Genomic DNA, 22,138 nt, shown 5'->3' on the forward strand with positions numbered 1-22,138 from the left:
AGGGTGTGTTCGTGCCCATGGCATCTGTAACTTGCGAATCTGTGAAGGCACCAATAATGCTGAAAGGTATATACAGGTTTTGGAGCAACAAATGCTGCAAGGTCTTCTTCAGAGACATCCCTGCTTATTTCAGCAAGACAATGCCAAGCCACATTCTGCATGTTACAACAGCATGTGCTCGTAGTAAAAGACTAGAAAATACTTGACTGGCCTTCTAGCAGTCCAGACCTGTCTCCCATTGAAAATGTGCGGCGCATTATGAAGCGCATTTTGAACGACAATGGAGACCCCGGACTGTTGAGCAACTGAAGTTGTACATCAAGCAAGAATGGGAAAGAATTCCATCTACAAACTTTCAACAATTAGTGTTTTCAGTTTCCAAACGCATATTGAGTGTTGTTAAAAGGAAAGGTGATGTAACACAGTGATAAACATGACCTGGTCCTAGCTTTTTTGGAACGTGTTGCAGGCAAGGCATTAAATTCAAAATGAGTGAATATTTGCAAACAAATGTTATAAGTTTGAACATTTAATATCTTGTCTTTGCAGTGTATTCAATTAAATATAGGTTGAAAAGCATTTGCAAATCATTGCATTCAGTTTTTATTTGCGTTTTACACAACATCCCAACTTCACTGGAATTTGGGTTTGTACATACATACGCTGCACATTCATACATAACATTCATACAGACATGCATAAATGCATAAATACAGGTATTTGTGTGTGTGTGTGTGTGTGTGTGGGGGGGGGGGGTATTTTCAAAGGCAATTTGTTATTCATCAATTGCTCCAAAACAGATTGATATTATTGGAAATGACTGCCAGTTTCATTTTCTTAAGGAAAAAATGCACAAAATCAACTTGCTAATGAAATATGGACCATTAGGACCCCATACCTCCTTTAAGGGAAACAAACCATTCAAAGCTACCTGGCCCTGTGTAAGAAAGTAATTGCCCCCCTTATTAACTCATGAATTAATTGTGGCTAATCACATTTTTTGGAAAGCGGAGTTCATTTTCATTGACCACACCCAAATCTGATTACCTCCAGACCTGTTCAATCCATAAATCACTTAAATAGAACCTAAATGACCAAATGACGTTGGCCAAAAGCTCTCAAAAAGCTGTAACAAAATGCCACGATCCAAACAAACTCAACAAGAGATGAGAAATAATAAGTAGTAATTGACATCTGACTGAAAAGGGTTACAAAGCCATTTCTGAAGCTTAAGGACTCCAGCAAACCACAGTGAAAGCCATTATCCTCAAATGGAGAAAACGTGGAACAGTGGTGAACCTTCTCAGGAGTGGTCAGCCTACAAAAATGATTCCAATAGCACAGCGATGAATCCTTCAGGAGGTCACAAAGGAACCCAGGACAACATCTAAAGAAGCGCAGGCATCCTAATAAAGAGGAGACTGGACAACAATGGCATCCATGCCAGAGTTCCAAGGCAAAAACCATTGCTGACCAAAAAGAAAGAAAAAGAATGGATTGTCTTACTGTAGGGGGAAAAAAAACAAAACTGAATGATACCCAAGACTTTTGGAAGGATATTCTATGGCCTGACAAGATGAACATTGAACTTTTTGAAATGTGTGTATCTTGTTACATCTGGCGTAAATGTAACACAGTATTTCAGAAAAAGAACATCTTACCAAACAGTCAAACATGGTGGTAGTAGTGTGATGGTCTGGGGCTGCTTTTCTCAATAAGGACCTGGACGACTGTTATTAATGGAACACTGAATTCTGCTCTTTACCAGAAAATCCTGAATGTTTGTGACCTCAAACTGAGGCGTGCAGGGTTCTGCAGCAGGACAACAATCCAAAACACACAAGAAAGTGAACTGAGTGGCTTTAAAAAAAAAAAAGAAGTTTTGGAGTGGCGTCATCAAAGTCTTGATGGACTTGAATCCTTTTCTTTAAAAGGCTGTTTGTGCTTGAAAACCCTCCATTGTTGCCGAGCATCTCCACAGAGATGTGAACGACTCATTGGCAGTTATTGAAAATGCTTGATTTCAGTTATTGCTGCTGAGGGTGGGCCAACCAGTTATTAGGTTTAGGGGGGCATTACTTTTCACACAGGGCCAGGTAGCTTTGAATAGTTCCCTTTTCTCCTTAATAAATAAAAATCACCATTTAAAATTTGCATTTAATATTTACTTGTGTTATCTTTGTCTGATATTTACATTTGTTTGATGATCTTAAACATTAAAGTGGAGAAACTGCAAAAAATAATAATTTGAGAAGGGCACAAATACTTAATGTAGCAGTTTCAAAAACACTTGTGAGTTCAACATCACTCCCTCTGGTGTGATATTGCTTCATTGTTGTTTTCTGGTTCAGTTTAACCATTATACAATGCCAAATGAACAACAGTAATCAGTTAATAAAGAATAAACTTTAAAGTCAAGTAAGCGTTTATCTGATTATTTGATTAATCAACTTGAATAATCGATAGAATATTAGATTCTAATAATATTTGATAGCTGCAGCCCTTCAACAATGTATAATTGCACAGTGGCAACAAAAATAGATCACAATGCCCAAGTTGTGTTACAAGACCAAAAATAAAAGACGAAAAATAACAAGAGGGTCTCCATATCAAAAGACTCAAAGTACCTCCGATGCTGCAGCGGGTTTCTGTCCAATGTTAGCTAGCTGCAAGCTAATGCTAGCCAGCCAGCCCTAATGGCTTTTATTTTACCCTTGTTCATTTGAAGCCACATTCTTGTTTCTTATTTACAAAGTACACCAAATGCACGGGATTGCCAAACCTGTACATAGTGTTGTCCGGCAGAGTCAGTCTCAGAACCGCAAGGTTGACAAGGCCCAACTACACTACTGGGCAGACCCAGGACAGTTGCTTTACAGTCTTGGAGCTAGCCTTTGGCGAGATTAAATATATAAATTTGGTCATACAGTAACCTCAGGTGCAGTGGTGAGACGCTGCTGCTTCTCCACCCTGGAGCCACTCTTGCTGCTCGGGACAATGCGGTCCAGTCCTGAATTAAAATTACAGACTGAAGTTGTAAAAGGTTTCTCTCCAGTGTGTGTTGTTGTGTGTTCCAAATGTCCCTTGTAGAAGAATCTTACCAGAGGCAAAATGTTTCTCCCCAGTTTGTTCTCGTGTCTTCCCAGTGAGTCTTTTACTAAGCAGGCAAAAGTTTCCTTCATGTTCTTGTGTGTGCATTCAAATGTCCCTTCTCGGAAATGGAAAGGTTTCTCTCTTGTGTAGAACATCATGTGTCTTCTTCAACTTAATTTCGTATCATATCTTTTCACATTTAGAGCATTTCTAGTGTTTGTTCTCAGTGAGATGTCATATCACTTTTCAGTGTTCATTATCTATATTCGTCACAGGGGCACCTGACAATGGCAACTCGGTGGCATTATCCTCTTCTTTCTCTTTAATGTAGAGGGCCTGCTGCTCCACCCTGGAGCTCCACTCCTGCTGCTCAGGACAAAGATTTTCTAATCCACTAAAATTGCAGATTGAACTAGTAAAAGGTTTCTCTCCAGTGTGTGTTCTTGCGTGCCTTACTAAACTTCCCTTAAGAGAGAAGCATTTACCACAAACTGAACAGGAAAAGGTTTTCTCACCAGTGTGTGTCCTCATGTGAATTATTAAACTACATTTTTGATTCACCCTAAGACCACACACTGAGCAGGAACAAGGGCTCTCTCTAGATTGTGTTCTCGTGTGTTTTCCTAAATGTGCCTTCCGAGTGAATCTTTGACCACAAACTGAACAGGCAAAAGGTTTTTCTCCAGTGTGTGTTCTTGTGTGCCTGATTAAGTCGATCTTTACAGTGAATGTTTTTTCACAAACGGAGCAGGCAAAAGGTTTCTCCCCAGTGTGTGTTCTTGCATGCCTTACTAAACCTGTGTTCAGAGTGAATCTTTTGCCACAAACTGAACAGGCAAAAGGTTTCTCTCCAGTGTGTGTCCTCATGTGAATTGTTAAACTACACTTTTGATTTACTTTAAGACCACACACTGAGCAGGAAAAAGGTTTCTCCCCAGTATGTGTTCTTTTGTGTTTTCGTACATGTCCCTTCTGAGTGAATCTTTTATCACAAATGGAGCAGGCAAAAGGTTTCTCTCCAGTGTGTGTTCTCATGTGTCTTTTCAATGATGACTTGTTGAAAAACGTTTTGTCACATTGAGAACATTCCCGTTTGTCGTCAGTGTGACATGTCATATCACCTTTAGAGTGTTCATCATCATCTGTGTCAGAAGAGTGTGATGTTACTTCATCATCATTTGATAGTGGAGCTAAGAGGCTGTCTGCTTGTGATCCTCCACATTGGTCTTCATCAAATTCTGATGTCCTGTGTTGGCTTGAGCTGCTGCTTTGAAGCCCCATCCCGCTGTTCTCCTCACTTTGACTGGAATTAAGCTGTGACTTCTGCCCTTGGTCTTCCTCATCTTCACTCTTCATTACGACAATGGTCAATGGCAACTTGGTGATATCGTCCTCCTCCTCTTCCTCTTTAATTTGGCGGGTCTCTTCCTCCTCCTCTTCCTCTTTAATGTGAAGGGGCTCTTGCTCCTGCTGCTGAGAATGAATAAATGTTTCACTGACATCTGCAGGACACAAAGAAGACAAACGCACATGGTTTGGTGAAGTTAAGTCCCATGGTGTGACTATTGTGCTGTGTATTTATACATGGTTTTTGTAAAATTTATCAGGAGCATCGTGGCTCTAGAGTGCGACTAATTTTGTCGCAATGTGCACCCTAATTTCTGAACAGTGTGCTTAAAAAAATGAGAGGTTGCAAAAAATAAAAAATAAAAACATCTCTGCCACTTTGAAAGCAGACACATTAAACCTATCGTGGTCTAGACCAATCAGAGATAGTAAAGAGCGGGACCCCCATCTGATTGGCCGTGGTCGTGTGCCTGTGTTATCGTCACAGGACTAGTTGATTGGCCTCGTAATCCCATCTGATTTAGAGTACAAATAGCCACGGATGATAAAATCAAAATAACGATTAACACCTTCTTCGTGAAAAATCTTAAGATCTGATTCGTCTGAAAGTCCGAACCAATGCTCCCACACAAAGCACTTTGAGCACAAACACTTTTCAGTAAATTACCCGTTTTGTGGAATTTTGCTTCAAATAAAGAATTTTATGTTGACCACATTATTACTTTATCATTTACTAGTCAATATTGACTAAAAAGACAGGCAGCTATCTTTTGTTCTCTCTTTTTAAGACTGAACCTGTAAAACTGTGGTGTTGAATCCGATGCAAATTTGTGCTTTTGTGCTGCAGAAAGAAAAGTTGAGCGCACCGGTGCAAAAAGTTAGTCTACAGCCCCGAACATATGATAATGAGGTTTGAGAATCACATTCATGCTCCTTTCAAAGGGAGTTTGGTAAATGGAAGAAGAAAATCATCTAATTTCAGGATGACCAACCAATATTTGATGTTATTCATTGTACCGCAAGCTGGGACACCATCAGATCCACATAGTAAAGATTATCTAAAGTTAATAATGTTATATTAAATGTAAATGACGTTATGTAAATACATCTGCGATTGAGTGGCGACCAGTCCAGGGTGTACCCCTCCTCGCCCCCAGTCAGCTGAGATAGGCGCCAGCACACCCGCGACCTTAATGGGAAAAAGCGGTTCAGAAAATGGATGGATGTAAAGAAATGTCAGTGATTATAAAAAAACATTTGTATTAAATGTAAATAAAGTTATTTATGTAAATATATGTCAGTGATTATTATTAAAAATATGCCAAGAACCTCTGCAGCTGGCAATGTATTCCTCAACATGAACCTGACATTATCGGTGCTATCATACGGTTCCCTGATGTTCTGCTTCACAAAAGAGGATTGCAAGAAGAAATAAACTGTTTAAAACTGTTCAGAGTACAGTGCATGAAATCACTTACATAGCAAAACAGTATATTTAAAAAGGAAAAAAACATAAAACTGAAGTTCCTAACAACAAAATTGGTTAAAAGAAATGGGTAAAAATGTCACAATAAGTACATACTGAAACAATGATTATTTCATCTCAATTTATTCAGGTTCAATTAGTCTAAAATCTGCACCTGTTTAGTTGAACACAATGGTATTATTCTGTTGTATGATTGGGAAGTGGCTAAAATCAGCAGACATTCCAATTCTTCTTCCCTCTTGCCATTCACTTCTTAAACAGTTGATTTATAATCCCATAGTGACGTGACATTATTGCCAATTGTGCACATCTCTGTTGGGACATTATTACTGTACTCGTCACTTCGTCATTCTGCGTTACTTGCTTTGTCACTCAGCAGAGGAGTGGACTCAAGTCACATGACTTGGCCTCGAGTCATGTATTTGATGACTTCAGATTTGACTCGACTAGATGTTACAAGACTTGCAACTCGCCTTTAACTTGAACAGTAATGACTCGAGACTTCACCCACTGACTTGAAAAGACTTGCTACTTTGACCAAAGCACTGAGAAACCAAAATTTAAAGCTTCTCTTTCTACAGCTTTATTTGAGACTTATTGTTATACTACAGGAAAACATTAAAAGTGACAACATAATGCTGCAGCTCTTCTGATTATTTATTAGGCCAAAGTGTATCATGCTATTATTGCTATAGTTAGTTCTTATTATTCTTAGACAGTTAACACCTGAATGGGCACGCTCTTGACCAAGAGGTCATTCTTTCACACACTACCTAAAGTAATGGTTTCATGGAAGAAAAAAAAAAACTATAACAAAAATCAGCAGGCCACCTCTGGACCATTTGTAAAAGTGTCATTGTATCACAATTATTGCACTACTAGTTATTTTAAATCGCTTGACGACTCCATCATTTGCACAATTGTCACTGTAGCAGTATTACCACATTACTGGCACCTGTTCATTGCTCAATGACTCTCCGTACATGCCTTTTTATGTCCTAAATGTCCTGCAACATTTCCACAATTGACATTGTCCCAGATTATCGCACTACTAGTCACTTTAAACTGCGTACATTCCTTGAAGTCTCGGCGCCCTTTGCACAATGGTCATTGGACCGGACTATTGCTATATTCGACATTCAAAAAGCTCTAAGTGCTAGAGGACTCTTAATCTTTTTGCACAATTGTCAAAAATTAAAAAAACTAAATTAAAAAATATTGTACCGGCATTACCAGATTACTAGCAACCCTTTATTGTTCTCAATGTCTTTATGTCTCAAAAGTGTTCTCTGTCAATTGACTGTTGTCGTCCTAGAGCGGCTCCAACTACCGGAGGCAAATTCCTTGTGTGCTTTTTTAACATCCATCCATCCATTTTCTGAGCCGCTTCTCCTCACTAGGGTCGCGGCCGCGCTGGAGCCTATCCCAGCTGTCATCGGGCAGGAGGCGGGGTACACCCTGAACTGGTTGCCAGCCAATCGCAGGGCACATAGGAACAAACAACCATTCGCACTCACAGTCATGCCTACGGGCAATTTAGAGTCTCCAATTAATGCATGTTTTTGGGATGTGGGAGGAAACCGGAGTGCCCGGAGAAAACCCACACAGGCACGGGGAGAACATACAAACTCCACACAGGCGGGACCGGGGATTGAACCCTGATCCTCAGAACTGTGAGGCTGACGCTCTAACCAGTCGGTCAACCGTGCCGCGCCTTTTTAACATACTTGACAAAATAAAGATGATTCTGATTATGAATATACACACACGCACGCACAAATGCACACCCACACACACACACACACAGTTGCTGCCTTCATGGACCGCAATTGGCATCTATCAATCTATCAGTTAAAAGTGTACTGAGAGTGGTGTTCTTGTTGCCATGTTTATGTACTTAACTGGATTTGGCATGGCAAGTCTGCACTAAGTTGCTAATTTAATGTAGCTTCAACTACAGTATTATTGAAGTTATTGGTTCATGTTGATGACATCATTCTGTAACTTGTGTGGCGTACATTACCAAGTAATGGGTACAGTTAAGCTAAGGCTTTTTTTGTACTGTGGATAAGTGATATTTATGCCACTTGGCAGCTGCTGAGAGTAACTCAAAAGTTACTTTTTTCTAACTTAGTTACTTTTTAAATCAAGTAATCAGTAAAGTACCATAATTTATCGTGTACAATACACATCCCCCCCCCCCCCCCCCCCCCCAAAAAAAACTGTCTAAAGTCAATAGTGCGCATTATACATAGGTATAGGGGCAAATGGAAAAAAAACTTTCACGTTTTATAAATGTATGCCGCCATCTAGTGGTTATGAAAAAGCTGTACACTTTCATTCCAAAATGACACCGCCACCTAGTGGTTATAAAAAAAAGGTGTAGCCTATATTTTCATTCCAATTTGATAGGGGTACGTATGACTGCATATATGTACAGTTGTGCTCATAAATTTACATAACCTGGCAGAATTTGTGAAATATAGTTTATTTAAAAGATGACTGATGACTGAACAACAACCATCATTAATTTTTGATGGTTATGTTTTGTTGAATGATAATGCTTTTCTGAAATGCTGGACCGTTTAATTTGAATCCCATTAAAATAAAATCATGTTTTCTAGAATTGTACCCATCTTACAAATTCTGCCTGGGTAATCAAACATATGAGCACAACTGTGTGTTTTCTCATTTACTAAATAAAAGCAGGGCTGTGATTTTCAAAATAAGAGTAAGTAAATTTAAAAAAGGATTAAGTGTTCAAACCAAGTACTTAACTTCAGAATAATTATTTGGAAAAAAAAAACTAACAGAATACAGATAATACTTCATGTTTAGATCATATGGGTAGAAGCAAAATCCTGCATTGTAAAAATGCATTGTACATCGGTAGAAGGGTTTTCCAGAATTTTGAGTTCAAATTTGGGGGTGCGTATTATACATGGGTGTGCATTATACACGACAAAATACTGTAACTAAGTTACTTTTTCTAGGTAACTGTGGCAATGCTGCTTTTAACATACTTGGCCAATAAAGATGATTATGATAATTGTAGAGCATGACATTGCTGTGCTCGTCACTATATTTCTCTGGCATAAATGAACTAAGATACACTATCTATCCATCCATCCATCCATCCATTTTCTACCACTTATCTGAGGTCGGGTCGCGGGGGCAGTAGCTTTAGCAGGGACGCCCAGAATTCCCTCTCCCCAGCCACTTCATCCAGCTTTTCCGGGGGGGATCCCGAGGCGTTCCCAGGCCAGCCAAAAGACATAGTCTCTCCAGCGTGTCCTGGGTCGTCCCCGGGTTCTCCTCCCGGTGGGACATGCCCAGAACACCTCACCAGGGAGGCGTCCGGGAGGCATCCGAATCAGATGCCCCAGCCACCTCATCTGGCTCCTCTCGATGTGGAGGAGCAGCGATTCTATTCTGAGATCCTCCCCGATGACCGAGCTTCTCAGCCTATCTCTAAGGGAGAGCCCAGACACCCTGCGGAGGAAACTCATTTTGGCCGCTTGTATCCGGGATCTTGTTCTTTCGGTCACGACCCACAGCTCGTGACCATACCTATGGTCACATTATTTGTAGTAAGTACATAATAATTTTGGGACCAGTAAGGTAAAATTTGATAATTTCCTGTGGCACGACTGTTTGGAATCACTGATCTCTTTGTTTTCTGTGATGTGACTCTTGGCCGCTGTGTGCTTACCACAGTGAATGCTATTGCCACTTGTTGTCTCTTCCTCCTACCTACCGCTCGTATGCACTTGCACTGACAAAAGAGATCAAGTGTAAAACCAAATTTAAAATGTACTTTTTAAAGACTTGTTCAGGTACCATTGTTAATATTTTTCATATCTCCAATATAATTATAATTGACCTATTGATGTTATTATGTGCTACGGGTACAATATGAAATCTAATTGGTTAAAGAAACGATCCCATTTCTAATATACTGTGGTTTAAATCACACTGATCAGCACTACTGAATCTGAAGGCCCTGGTTAGATTATATTGACATGGCAGCAGACAGTGGCTGAAATCTGATTGCACAAGAAAATCTAACATCCACTTATATGTACTGGAAGCAGTGCAGCCAAAAGAAACACTACAAATTGAAGAGAATAGGTGGTTGGGAGTAAATTGATACATTCTAATGGAACAAATATTAGAATTTATGTTGTAAACGTGTCAGTGCATCCCGCAGAGATGGCCTTCCTGGCCCTGACCATCCACCACTGGATTTGAGGAAATAATTTAAGGTGTCACAGCTGCGATTGGCTGGCGACCAGTTCAAGGTGTACCCCGCCTCTCGCCCGAAGTTAGCTGGGATAGGCTCCAGCACGCCCGCGGCCCTAATGAGGATAAGCAGTGAGGAAGATGAAGATGATGATGATGATGATGTGTAGCACAGGTGCGTCCAGCCCATTTCTGAAGCACCCCCAAACTGACAGCTCTTTCGATATTTTTTTACTGTACATCCTCTTTTTTGTTAACAACCTAGAAACGTGTTCAATACATACAATACTTGGTTGAAACTTCATATTTTCACAACCAAAATACAGTACCCCCCATTTTGCCTCAAAAAAGGTTTGATCCACACCATCTCTCCCACTTATGTTCTGAGCAGCGAGCGCAGAGCTATACCTTCCACTCATATGGATGAGTGGTCTAAGTAGAACCTACCTGATGATATGATGTATGATATGGCCAATTACTCAACGTCTACCACTCAATACCAGCACATTATTATCATTAGCAGCCCACTTTACTGCTGCACTTCACTGTAGGTCAGTATTGTTAGGCAGGAGTTAGCTGACGTTTTTTCTATCTAGGAAAGGTTACAGGTGGTCAGACAGTACCACTGTCCTTTTTTATTTGGAATATGAGAAACCAGCATCTGCCATGTGCAAGTGTTAATATTTAAAACAAAAGTGCAAGTGACTAGCTGACTTGATGTCCATTACTATTAAAACTCCTATTGTGTGTGTTTGTGTACACACTGATAACCTCATGATGGATAAGATTGTTATCCATCGGGATGTCCTCGGGCCCCGAAACTGTCAGAACCCCTAACTCCTAGAATTTCCCCTGGAAGTGTACAAGTCACACGAACTCAGGCAGAGTTCTATTCCATTCTATATTTTATAATACAACTTCATGGGACGTTCAAATATGTTAAGAAAAATAAACTATTGACAAAACAAGAGTAGGCTAAAACGTATACAAACCTGCTTCGAGGAACACAACTCGAGGCTGCTCGCAAACAGCGTCTAGTCGTTGACGTTTTCGCTTGTCCTCTTTTGTTCCACAAAGTTCCTCCTCGTACTCTTCTTCTTTCACACGTTTTGCACACATTTTCACACGAAAATCACAACACTTTACACTCGCACTCGATCTCTGCTTCGTGATGTGATAACAAAACGCGTCTCGTTGTTAGTAGCTAGCAAGCTAAGCTAAGTTTAAGCTAACTGGAAGCTTCAACGTGCACCGAGACGAGTTTATGCGGACACGAAGATTTCATGAATGATGTTTTCACTCTTGATTAGTCGCGGTGGGAGGTACTGCGTTGAGGCTTCGCTGCGTTCAGTGCTTATTCGGGTTTAGAACGATTTAGTTGAACGCGCGTGGTGACATAAAACGTATACGGAAGTAGACGTGCCGCGGAAGTAATACGGCAACACCACTCGGACAAACAACGTACCGTGATTACGAGCACGCAAAATGAAACCTCAAATGACTTGGCCAAAGAAACCACAGAGTTTATCTTGACTTCATTTAGGCTTCTACAATTATATATACTGAATACTATCAGTTTGAAGATTGTTAGTATTTTAGTCTTTTAATCATTTAAAACTTAATTGACCACTGCTCTTCTCACCAACACACTTGTGTCTCTTGACCTGTCGCTTGACATGGAATCTTTTATCACAAATACTGCTGAATAGTTTCTCAGCAATGTGAGTTGTCGTGTGTGTTCTCAAAGTGAAATTCTGAGTGAATCTTTTACCACAAACCGAGCAAACAAATTGTTTTTGACTGACGTGTTCTCTTCTGTCTTGTGCAATTGCGACTTACAGAGAATCTTTTACTACACACTAAGCAGGTTTGTTCAATTGTGTCTAAAGAATTAATCCTTTATCACAACATGAACAAGCAAAAGGCTTCTCCCTGGTGCCTTAATAAACTTTGCTTTAAAGAGAAACTTTTTCTGCTAAATGATCACAGAAATTGTTTCTCACCAGTGTGTTTTCGTGGATGCTCAACCAGTCCTCAATGTTCACTGGAACTGAATGTGCAGGATTAGCAGGCAAAAGTATTCTCTCCAGTGTGTGTTCATGTGTGTTTCGTTAAATGCGCTTTAATGGTAATTCCAAGTCTTACATGTATGAGGTGAATTTTATGTTGTGCATTTCGTTGTCCATGATTGTTAATGCATTTTTTTGGCAATGTTTGTCTGCAACATGTGTAATTACGAGGTTTGAGAAACACAATTATAACTAAGACCAACTGAAGCCCCGGCTGAGCAAGCAATCGGCAACGGAGGCAAGAAAAACTCTCTAAGGAATAAACCTCCAAAGATTCAGTGTGGGGTGACTGTCTCCAGAGAGTGAGACAGATAGAATCTTGAATGCTGATTGGCTCTGCTGGCAACTAGTCCCTCCCTCTGTCTATTGCCGGTTCAACTGGCTCCAAATTCCAGAGGACAAAAGATTTGGAAGCATGTCATCGGTTTTGTCCCTTCCATCAGACATGGAAGATGGTGCTTTCTCAATGTTTTTCTGCCTGATCGATTGTTATTTGCTGAGTTTGAGAGTTTGCGTGTGTCTGTGTGTGAGAGAGGTAAGGTAAATATTATTTTGGGCCCAGATGGCACCTCCTACGAGTGCTGAACAAAAAGACAAACAACAACATGTCAGCTTGCCACATATTTGTAGTGATGATATTGTATCACGTTTTGAAAATAGGAGAGCAATACTTTGCAACTTGAATGACTTGAATGTCTGCTTGGCTGATGCGGTTGAAAAACTTGACTCCTTGTCTGATGACAACATCTGTTAAAATGTGATCAAACCTGTCTGACATTTTTCTAAAAACACGTTAAACACTTGTGGCTGAGCAAAACTCTAAGGCAAGGGCGTACGTGGGCACAACCGTACTTTCAGTTGCTTTAAGTGGACCATGGCTAGCCAAGTTGAAGATGATCTCCAATGTCCGAAATGTTTGGAAATCTTCAAAGATCCTGTTATACTTCAGTGTAGTCACAGCGTCTGTCGTGCATGCGTGCAGCGGTGGTGGGAGCAGGAAGGAGAAAGATCGTGTCCACTCTGTAGGAAAAGGTGTAACTCGATGGATCTACCTCGCAAATTGGCACCGAGGGATGCGTCTGAGGCCTTTTTACAGGCCTCGGTGGAGCCAGAGGACATCTGCAGGTTGCACAAGGAGAAACTGAATTTCTTCTGCTTGGACCACCAGGAGTCTGTGTGCATCATCTGCAGAGATGCAGAAATCCACGCTGGCCACAAGGTGCGTCCCCTTGATGAAGCTGTGCCAGATCACAGAAAGAAACTCCAGGAAGGCCTGGAGAGAGTAAAGAAAAGTCTGGAAGTGTACGATGAGGTGAGAGACAACTGCAGTGAACTAGCAGAGTACATCAAGGTCCAGGCGGACCAGGTTGAAAGCAAGATTAAACAGAATTTTGAAGAGCTTCATCGCTTTCTGCAGGTTGAGGAGGAGGCCAAGTTGTCTGCTCTGAGGGAGGAAGAGCAGAGGAAGAGTCAGATGATGAAGAAGAAGATTGAGGTTCTCAACAGAGACATGGCCGCTCTGTCAGACATGATCAGAACCGCAGAGGAGCAGCTCACATCTGACCACGTTTCCTTCGTGAACAACTACCAGGCTGCAATGAGTAGAATCCAGCAGCTGCCCAAGAAGCCTAACGTGCTCCCCGGGGCGCTGCTGGATGAAGTCAAACATGTGGGCAACCTCAAGTACACCGTGTGGGAACGAATGAAGGAGATTGTCTCCTTCAGTCCCGTGATTCTGGACCCAAACACGGCCGGTCCGGAACTCAGTCTGTCTGAAGATCTGACCAGTGTGAGCGTTAAAGCTGGAGAGCAACATCCAAAGAATCCCGAGAGGTGTCAGTACTGGAACGGTGTCCTCGGTTCCGCTTTGGACTCAGGAACACACGTCTGGGATGTCGACGTGGGAGACAACGCTGACTGGCGACTGGGGGTCGCGTGGGGGGAACCTGATTCGCCCCCTAGCGTATTCACATCGATCATCGGATTCAGTGATGATAAATACAAAAAGTTATCAGGACGATATGAATCCTGGAATCCGCCAGTAAAACTGCAGAGGATTCGAATTCATGTGGACACTAACGAAAGATCCATTTCATTATCCGAATCCCTTACAAACACTGAAATATCCACAAGGAAGAACTTTTCAAGTTGGCCGAATTTGTCTTCGAGCATGAAAATGTATCCTTACTTTTACACAGAGGATAAAAGTCCTCTGAGAATAATACCACTTACACTTTTTGTTACAACTCAAAGTCTGTGATGATAATTTGCTGCCAGAATGCTGCAACGACATGGTAAATAAAAAGTTGCAAGATGGTTCATTGAATATGATATGTCACTTTGTATAAGATATTTCTTTCTCCCACAAGGATATTTTACAGTGATTGAACTGTTCAATAACTAGAAAACATCATTTTGAATTCATACAGTATTTCGGTTTTAAGAGACCATGTCGAAAAAAAATATATCTGATCAAAAATGTTTTGTTTAAATGTTTGTTTTAATAATCTGAAGACTTATATTGTTTTCTTCTCAATGATTACTCCACACTCTTTTGTGACTTTTATTTTCCTGACAGTTGTATATGAAAGACTCGCTTCTATTTTATTTTGATGGGAGCAATGGTCACTACTAGGTGTCTGACACTTCCCATCAAAAATAATTGTACTTTGTGGTTGTAGCTGTATTGATAAGTATCATTGTAATCAAAAACTACAGAGAATATGTTATAAATCAACATTTGAGAGAGACGCTATGTGTGGTTAATGAAGACTGTTCCAGTGGAAGAAGCAAGACAATCACATACAACAATCACACCTCAGCACTTGCAAAAAATGCATAAACTATAACGATCATAATCATAAAGAAGATTCTTATTGAATATACAGGGGTTTTAACTACAATGAATACTGGCAAACAGTCATTTGTGTTGTATACAAAAGTGTAATTGGGGGATGACTATTTTACAATGTGCCACACAACACTCCTGTGTGCATGACGCACGTATGTCTCTCACATAAGATTTTGAATGTTTTTATTTATTTATTTATTTTCAGATTCAGCTGAATCTTAAAGACTCTGTAGAGAGTCTTGGTATATAAATAATTAATTTTGTAACAGCTGCTTCCAAAATGTCTTTTTCAATTGGTAAATGGGCTTGGCACCCATAAGCTTTGCTTCTGTCTACTCCATTTGGGCCTTGTTGAAGTAGTAAAGGTGTATTGGTCAGTTGCAGCTCATTGTTCCTCAATTGCTCTCTTTTTTTTAAGAAGAAGAAATTAATATCAGCGGCACGGTGGGCCAATTGTGAACAACACTGAAAAGACAAGTCGTTGCTCTTCTTCGCTGGTGCAGCCCACACACATGCACTTCATGCAATGCTGTTCGTAACGGTAGACTGCCTCAATGCAGTATAGCTGTGCTCTTCCTGTGGATAAGTTATTGAGGTCAAGAACTGCTTGCGTAGTCTAAAATAAATACTGTAATGTGATATGGTATTATTGTTTAACCGGTCTGTGCTTGAACATTGGTGCTTTGTTGCAGGGAGGATAAAATGTAAATCAGTGTGGGGGTGTGCTGCTTGAAAGCTCCCAGAAGGGTGCATTGGAGGCCACAGAGAACATCTGTCGGAGATAACAGTGGCTACAAAGGATTGCTGTAAACTTTATGAGAAGCAAGAAATGTTGAGACAGCGTCTGGCACCAGCGGCAAACGGCCATCATTCTGCATAGCAACGATGACGTCAATGGACCCTGGACCAATCAGACAAAGACGATTCCACTTCATCTTTTAAACATTGTATAAGTCTGGGGCAGGAACAGATAGTTTTGATAGGGGTAGCTGCGGACCCAGAGCTCTGAAAAATGTATAGACTCCTCTGTCAAGAATAAATTGGTTGGCTTTTAACACGTTATCATCATTGTAGTTCTTTCACGAAAACGAACACGCATGGAACCTTGAGAGTTAATAGATGATTTTAAAACACGGGTTCCTTTAAATGGTGACCGCGACGTCATCCTGGAAGGATTATTAGATAAAAGGACAGAGGAGTGGACTGGAATTCAGTTGGACTGCAATCTGCTCGGTGCACCGACAGAAGGAGGTGAGCAGAAACCTGTTTGAGTATATCACAAATTCTGCGAATTGGATATTGTGAAATTTGGGAGATTTGTGGTACAATTGTTTCATTGTCAATAGTTACTAAGACGTTCTGTAGTTATTGTTGTGTTAATTGGAAGTCAGGGTAACAGAGGCCCTGACTAGTCAGGGTAAAAGATGACCTGACAGACCAGGGTAACTGATGACCTGGGAAAAGTAGGGTCACGAGGTGCCTACTAGTCCCGTCGTAGACCGACTTGAAATCGGACGCGGTTTCATACTGTGAAGTTTCGGTAGACGTTGGGGATTTTGGGACCCCAAAAACCGATTTAGAATAAGATGAGTGTGCCACCAAAACCCTGGGGTGTGAATTGGACAGTCGAGTGTAGAGGTAATGAATCCGATATGTATCAGAGTGATGACCACTCATTGGAGGATTTATGGATTGAAATAGAAGGTCAATTGTTGGCTGGCATGGAAAGAAACAAGCAGAATTTAGAAGTGTGTGGGCAAAAAGGAAAAAGGAAAAGTTGGACACTGCAGGGTGGATGGAGAAAAGAGATTTGAATAAGAAAATAGAAGAGTATGAAAAATTGAGGAGAAATGTTCAGGAGATTTGTGCGGTTTCCACTGCCATGGCAGCTGTTCGGCAAAAAAGAGTGACAAATTGACCCACGAAATCCAATTACGGACCTTCCCAAAAGCGACCCCCCCCAGTGACTTTCCTTTCCTTTGCCGGTCGAGGGAGCCGCTCAAATGACAGACCAAGACACCGGGGAAGTAAAACTCCCATCAATCCCGGACGAGCCCCCAGTCAACAAGATCTTGAGTTTTTACAGAAACGGCTGCCTGGACTGACTGCTGCCGGTGAAATGTGGATCCAGGCGCTGAGAAAAAGTTGACAGATGGCATGAGCCTGCCGTGTGGTGACGTCGTGAGATTGATTTGCGCCTGTTGCATTTCGGTTCATCAATCAGATGATATTTTGACACCGTCTGGTCTGAATAATGTCAAACCTGAAATTTTATTTGCCCCTTTTGCTCCTCCAGTGTTTGCAGTCATCCGTGACATGTTCCCGTCCTCCTCGCCCACGGTGCCGAAGCTCCCGGACTTCTGATAAAGACCAGTAAAGACTTCGGACGTTCCGCCACCATGTGCGTTACGGAGACTTGGCTTTGTGAGGCTGTACCCGATGGCACCGTCATGCTTCCGGGTTTTCATCGAGCAGACCGCATCACGGAGTTATCGGGGAAAACAAAAGGTGGCGGGATATGCCTCTATATCAACGAAGAATGGTGTACGGACGTCACAGAGTTCAGCACACACTGCAGCCCGCATTTGGAGTCGCTGTTTTTGAACTGTAAGCCATTCTACTCACGCCGTGAGTTCGCATCATTCATTCTCGCTGGCGCCTATATTCCACCTCAAGCTAACACGAATGCCGTATTGCTAACGCTCGCCGAACAAGTCAACGAAATTGAAAATATACACCCGCACTCACCCCTCATTATTCTCGGGGACTTTAACAAAGCTAAACTCAACCACGAACTCCCTAAATACAAGCAGCACATCGACTGTCCTACCAGGCAAAATAACATTTTAGACCACTGCTATACTACGCTAAAAAACGCATACCGTGCTATACCTCATGCAGCCCTGGGCTTGTCTGATCACTGCTTAATTCACTTCATACCGACATACAGGCAAGAACTTAAATGCGCGAAGCCTACTGTGAAAACAGTGAAAAGTGGACCAATGAAGCAAAGATAGAACTTCAAAGCTGTTTAGACTGCACAGAATGGAGTGTCTTTGAAAATTCAGCTGGCAGCCTGGAGGAATATACGGACACTGTCACATCCTATATCAGTTTCTGTGAAGATGTGTGTGTAGCAACAAAGTCATTTCGCACATTCAATAACAACAAGCCGTGGTTCACTGCCAAACTTAAGCAGCTTCGCCAAGCTAAGGAGGACGCATATCAGAGCGGGGACAGGGCCGTGTATAATCGCGCTAGAAACCTGCTGACTAAAGAAATTAACATTGCAAATAGGAACTATGGAGCAAAGTTGGAAAAACAGTTTAGCGCTAACGACTCTAAATCAGTCTGGCATGCATTCCAATCGCTGACCAATTAAAAGCGACGATCCCTCCCAAGCTGAGAACAATAGCACACTAGCCAACGACTTGAATACCTTCTACTGCAGATTTGAAAAGGACACTTTCACACCCCACACCCACCCAGCCACACCACCAACGCCTATCACACCACCAACTTCTGCGTTAACCATCCACGAACAGGATGTGAGACGCATCTTCAAACAACAAAAGATTAACAAAGCGGGAGGCCCAGACCATGTGTCCCCATCCTGCCTCAAAGTCTGCGCGGACCAGCTCGCCCCAGTCTTCTCACAGATATTCAATATATCTCTGGAACTATGCGAAGTACCATCCTGTTTCAAATGCTCCACCATCATTCCAGTCCCCAAGAAACCTACAATCTCTGGTCTAAATGACTACAGGCCTGTCGCCTTGACATCTGTGGTCATGAAGTCATTTGAACATCTCGTGCTGGACCACCTCAAGAGCGTCACAGGTCCCCTGCTGGACCCCCTGCAGTTTGCCTACCGAGCGAACAGGTCTGCGGATGATGCAGTCAACATGGGACTACACTTCATCCTAGAACACTTCGACAGTGCAGGGACCTACGCGAGGATCCTGTTCGTGGACTTCATCTCAGCGTTCAACACCATCATCCCTGAACTCCTTTCATCCAAGCTTCTCCAGCTCAGCGTCTCACCTGCCATCTGCCAGTGGATTCACAGCTTCCTGACGGGCAGGACACAGCAGGTGAGGCTGGGGGAGGCCACCTCATCCACATGCAGCATCAGCACTGGGGCGCCCCAAGGTTGTCTCCTCTCTCCGCTGCTCTTCTCTCTCTACACGAACGACTGCACCTCAGCGCACCCGGTTTGCAGATGACACCACTGTCATCGGCCTCATCAAGGACGGTGACGAGTCTGCATATCGACAGGAAGTGGAGCGGCTGGAGCTGTGGTGCGGCCGACACAACCTGGAGCTGAACACGCTCAAGACTGTAGAGATGATTGTGGACTTCAGAAGCATCCTTCGCCACAGCTGCCCCTGACGTTGTCCAGCTGCCTTGTGTCAACTGTCGAGACCTTCAAGTTTCTGGGAATTACAGTCTCTCAGGACCTGAAGTGGGCGACCAACATCAACTCCGTCCTCAAAAAGGCCCAGCAGAGGATGTACTTCCTGCGGCTTCTGAGAAAGCACGGCCTGCCACAGGAGCTGCTCAGGCAGTTCTACACAGCGGTCATCGAATCAGTCCTGTGTTCTTCCATCACAGTCTGGTTTGGTGCTGCTACAAAAAAGGACAAACTCCGACTGCAACGGACAATCAAAACTGCTGAAAGGATTGTCGGTACCCCCCTACCCACCCTTGAGGACCTGCACGCTGCCAGAACTAAGACAAGAGCGTGCAAAATCCTCTCAGACCCTCCACATCTCGGTCACCGTCTCCTTCCCTCAGGTAGGTGCTACCGATAAATGCAAACTAGAACTAGCAGACATTCCAACAGCTTCTTCCCTCTTGCAATCAACTTCATAAACAGCTAACCTACAATTCCATTACAACATGCTGCCAATTTTTGACTTGAGTTTGTTGTCACATTTCTGTGGGGCCACTTATACATTACTCGTGCACTCACTGTAGTAGTCTCGCCACGCTGCACTATTTGCATATCTGTTGTTGACCAATACTGGCCACTCATGCAAGAGTAGCATCTGCTCCATTTGCACACTGATTGAGGAGTATGTGCAACATTTGCACAATCAACATTGTCCCAGATTATCGCACTACTCGCTTGAAGTCTCGGCGCCCTTTGCACAATCGTCATTGCACCGGACTATTGCAATATTAGTCTTTCGACTGCTCTAAGTGCGAGAGGACTCTGCATCTTTTTGCACAATTGTAAAAAAAAATAAAAAAATAAAAATGTACCGGCATTACCACATAACTAGCAACCCTTTATTGCTCAGTGACAGTTTTTTGTCAATGTCTCAAAAGTGTTCTCTGTCAATTGACTGTCTGTTGTTGTACTAGAGCAGCTCCAACCACCGGAGACAAATTCCTTTTGTGTTTTTTAGACATACTTGGCAAATAAAGATGATTCTGATTCTGAAAAGGGAGGGGCACCCGAGGCCTCTTTCCTCTCTTATCTGGCCCTGCCGGGGGGGGGTTCTAGCATATACAGGCTCTCCTCCACTTTCTGTAAATAAGAATGTGATAAGCCTGCATTCTTCTCTGCCAGCCACACCAGCACATACAAGAAGTAAAATTAGAGCAGAATGATGGGTGGAGTATTAAGTCCAGACTCCTCTCCCAAATTGCAAGATTAACTGAAGGGGGCCTGTATCCCATGATCGAAGTGGCAAATCCTGCATATGAAGGTGAAGGAGGGAGAAAAGGCAGTACAATTCTTGTTTACAGACCTTGGTCAAAAGAGGAGTGTGTGAAAGAGGTGGAAAGCTTAACACCCTACAAAAGAGATGTAGAAGAGTGGTGCCGTGATATGCAACAACTGGTTTGCACATATCACTGAAATGGAATGAGATCAGAAGTAAAAGAGTGGATTAAGAAACATGATGTAAATGATTGGGGGAAATAGCTAAGTAGTTAATAAGAAAAAACATCTATTAACACCACTGCAGAAGTTATAGTTCTTCAGTGGCATTTACAATAAAGATACAGTAATTATGGTGTAATGTGTTATTATAGTCTGGGGTCTACTATGTAGTAGATGACGCAGTCGTGTCCGAACTCGGGTCTAAAAGATGTACAGGACTAAAAAAGAGTAACGAGTGGGAAACAGAGCCATGAAAGGTTTGCAAGCCATGTCTGTTAAATTTAAATCAACGTCTGGAGTGGATGACAACCCATTCCATAGCTTGCTGAACAGGGTGTTTGGTAAATGGTAAACTCACATGCTGACTTTGGCAACTTCCATCCTGGTTGTCATTGCTGCTCTTGCTTTGTGCGGAAGTTGTATCACTCCTTGTCTCAGGAGTCTTATCCTCCGTATTGTTGTCAAGGCATTTGATGGAAGGACCACCACGGCCAATATCAGCTGATGCCCTTGAAATAGGACGTGGACACCATGAGCGCACTTGCTCCGTTGGACGTCGCCTTTGTATCCTCTCCTTAAGTTTTTTAATATTTTCTATATTTAGTTTGGGCTATATTGAGTATTATAGCGAACTAGGCTGCATATTTAGAGAGTGTTGATCTCTGATTAGCAGAGATCAAAAGGGGGGTTAATGTTATTTGTATTATTGTTTAACTGGTCTGTGCTTGAACATTGGTGCTTTGTTGCAGGGAGAATAAAATGTAAATCAGATAAGGGTGTGGGGGTGTGCTGCTTGAAAGCTCCCAGTAGGGTGCATGTGGAGGCCACAGGGAACATCTGTCAGAGATAACAGTGGCTACAAAGGATTGCTGTAAACTTTATGAGAAGCAAGAAATGTTGAGACAGCGTCTGGCATCAGCGGCAAACGGCCATCATTCTGCATAGCAATAATGACGTCAATGGACCCTGGACCAATGAGATGAAGACAATTCCACTTCCCCTTTAAAACATTGTATAAGTCTGGGGCAGGAACAGATAGTTTTGTTCAGTCAACACTATCTCTGCTAAGGCTAAGATAGGGGTAGCTGCGGACCCAGAGCTCTGAAAAATGTATAGACTCCTCTGTCAAGAATAAATTGGTTGGCTTTTAACACGTC

General features: G+C 42.2%; 2 protein-coding genes across 4 annotated transcripts; one reads left to right on the forward strand and one right to left on the reverse strand.

Annotated features, from left to right (window-relative positions):
• Positions 1-561: 561 nt before the first annotated feature.
• LOC133473292 (gastrula zinc finger protein XlCGF57.1-like) lies at positions 562-11,581 on the reverse strand. Of its 2 annotated transcripts, XR_009787020.1 has the most exons (3): positions 11,161-11,581; positions 3,102-4,595; positions 562-3,010 (listed from the first exon to the last, which is right to left on the reverse strand). XR_009787020.1 is itself a non-coding variant. In XM_061764909.1 (2 exons), exons 1-2 carry the CDS (start codon positions 11,285-11,287, stop codon positions 3,340-3,342), a joined length of 1,383 nt encoding a protein of 460 aa, XP_061620893.1. In that variant the 5' UTR covers positions 11,288-11,581; the 3' UTR covers positions 562-3,339. The 2 variants fall into 2 exon arrangements, 1 of the variants encoding a protein (XP_061620893.1); XM_061764909.1 differs by having other exon boundaries at positions 562-4,595.
• A 1,106-nt stretch (positions 11,582-12,687) lies between these two features.
• Positions 12,688-21,725, forward strand: LOC133473291 (E3 ubiquitin-protein ligase TRIM35-like). 2 transcript variants are annotated; one of them, XM_061764908.1, is made up of 3 exons: positions 12,688-13,549; positions 13,655-16,339; positions 17,385-21,725. In XM_061764908.1, the coding sequence occupies exons 1-2, from the start codon at positions 13,112-13,114 to the stop codon at positions 14,495-14,497; spliced, it is 1,281 nt and encodes a 426-aa protein (XP_061620892.1). In that variant the 5' UTR covers positions 12,688-13,111; the 3' UTR covers positions 14,498-16,339; positions 17,385-21,725. The 2 variants fall into 2 exon arrangements, with proteins under 2 accessions (XP_061620892.1, XP_061620891.1); XM_061764907.1 differs by having other exon boundaries at positions 12,692-16,339.
• The last annotated feature ends 413 nt before the right edge of the window (positions 21,726-22,138 follow it).

Source organism: Phyllopteryx taeniolatus, unplaced genomic scaffold (genome assembly GCF_024500385.1).
Source record: "Phyllopteryx taeniolatus isolate TA_2022b unplaced genomic scaffold, UOR_Ptae_1.2 contig_24, whole genome shotgun sequence".
Classification (NCBI taxonomy): domain Eukaryota; kingdom Metazoa; phylum Chordata; class Actinopteri; order Syngnathiformes; family Syngnathidae; genus Phyllopteryx; species Phyllopteryx taeniolatus.

Bases quoted from the DNA above. Each gene is read 5' to 3' on its own strand.
- LOC133473292 (XM_061764909.1), bottom strand. From the start codon at position 11,287: ATGTGTGCAAAACGTGTGAAAGAAGAAGAGTACGAGGAGGAACTTTGT. The intron at 4,596-11,160 runs GTTTGTATACGT...TGTGTCCTGCAG, and splicing joins AGTTGTGTTCCTCGAAGCAG to ATGTCAGTGAAACATTTATT.
- LOC133473291 (XM_061764907.1), top strand. From the start codon at position 13,112: ATGGCTAGCCAAGTTGAAGATGATCTCCAATGTCCGAAATGTTTGGAA.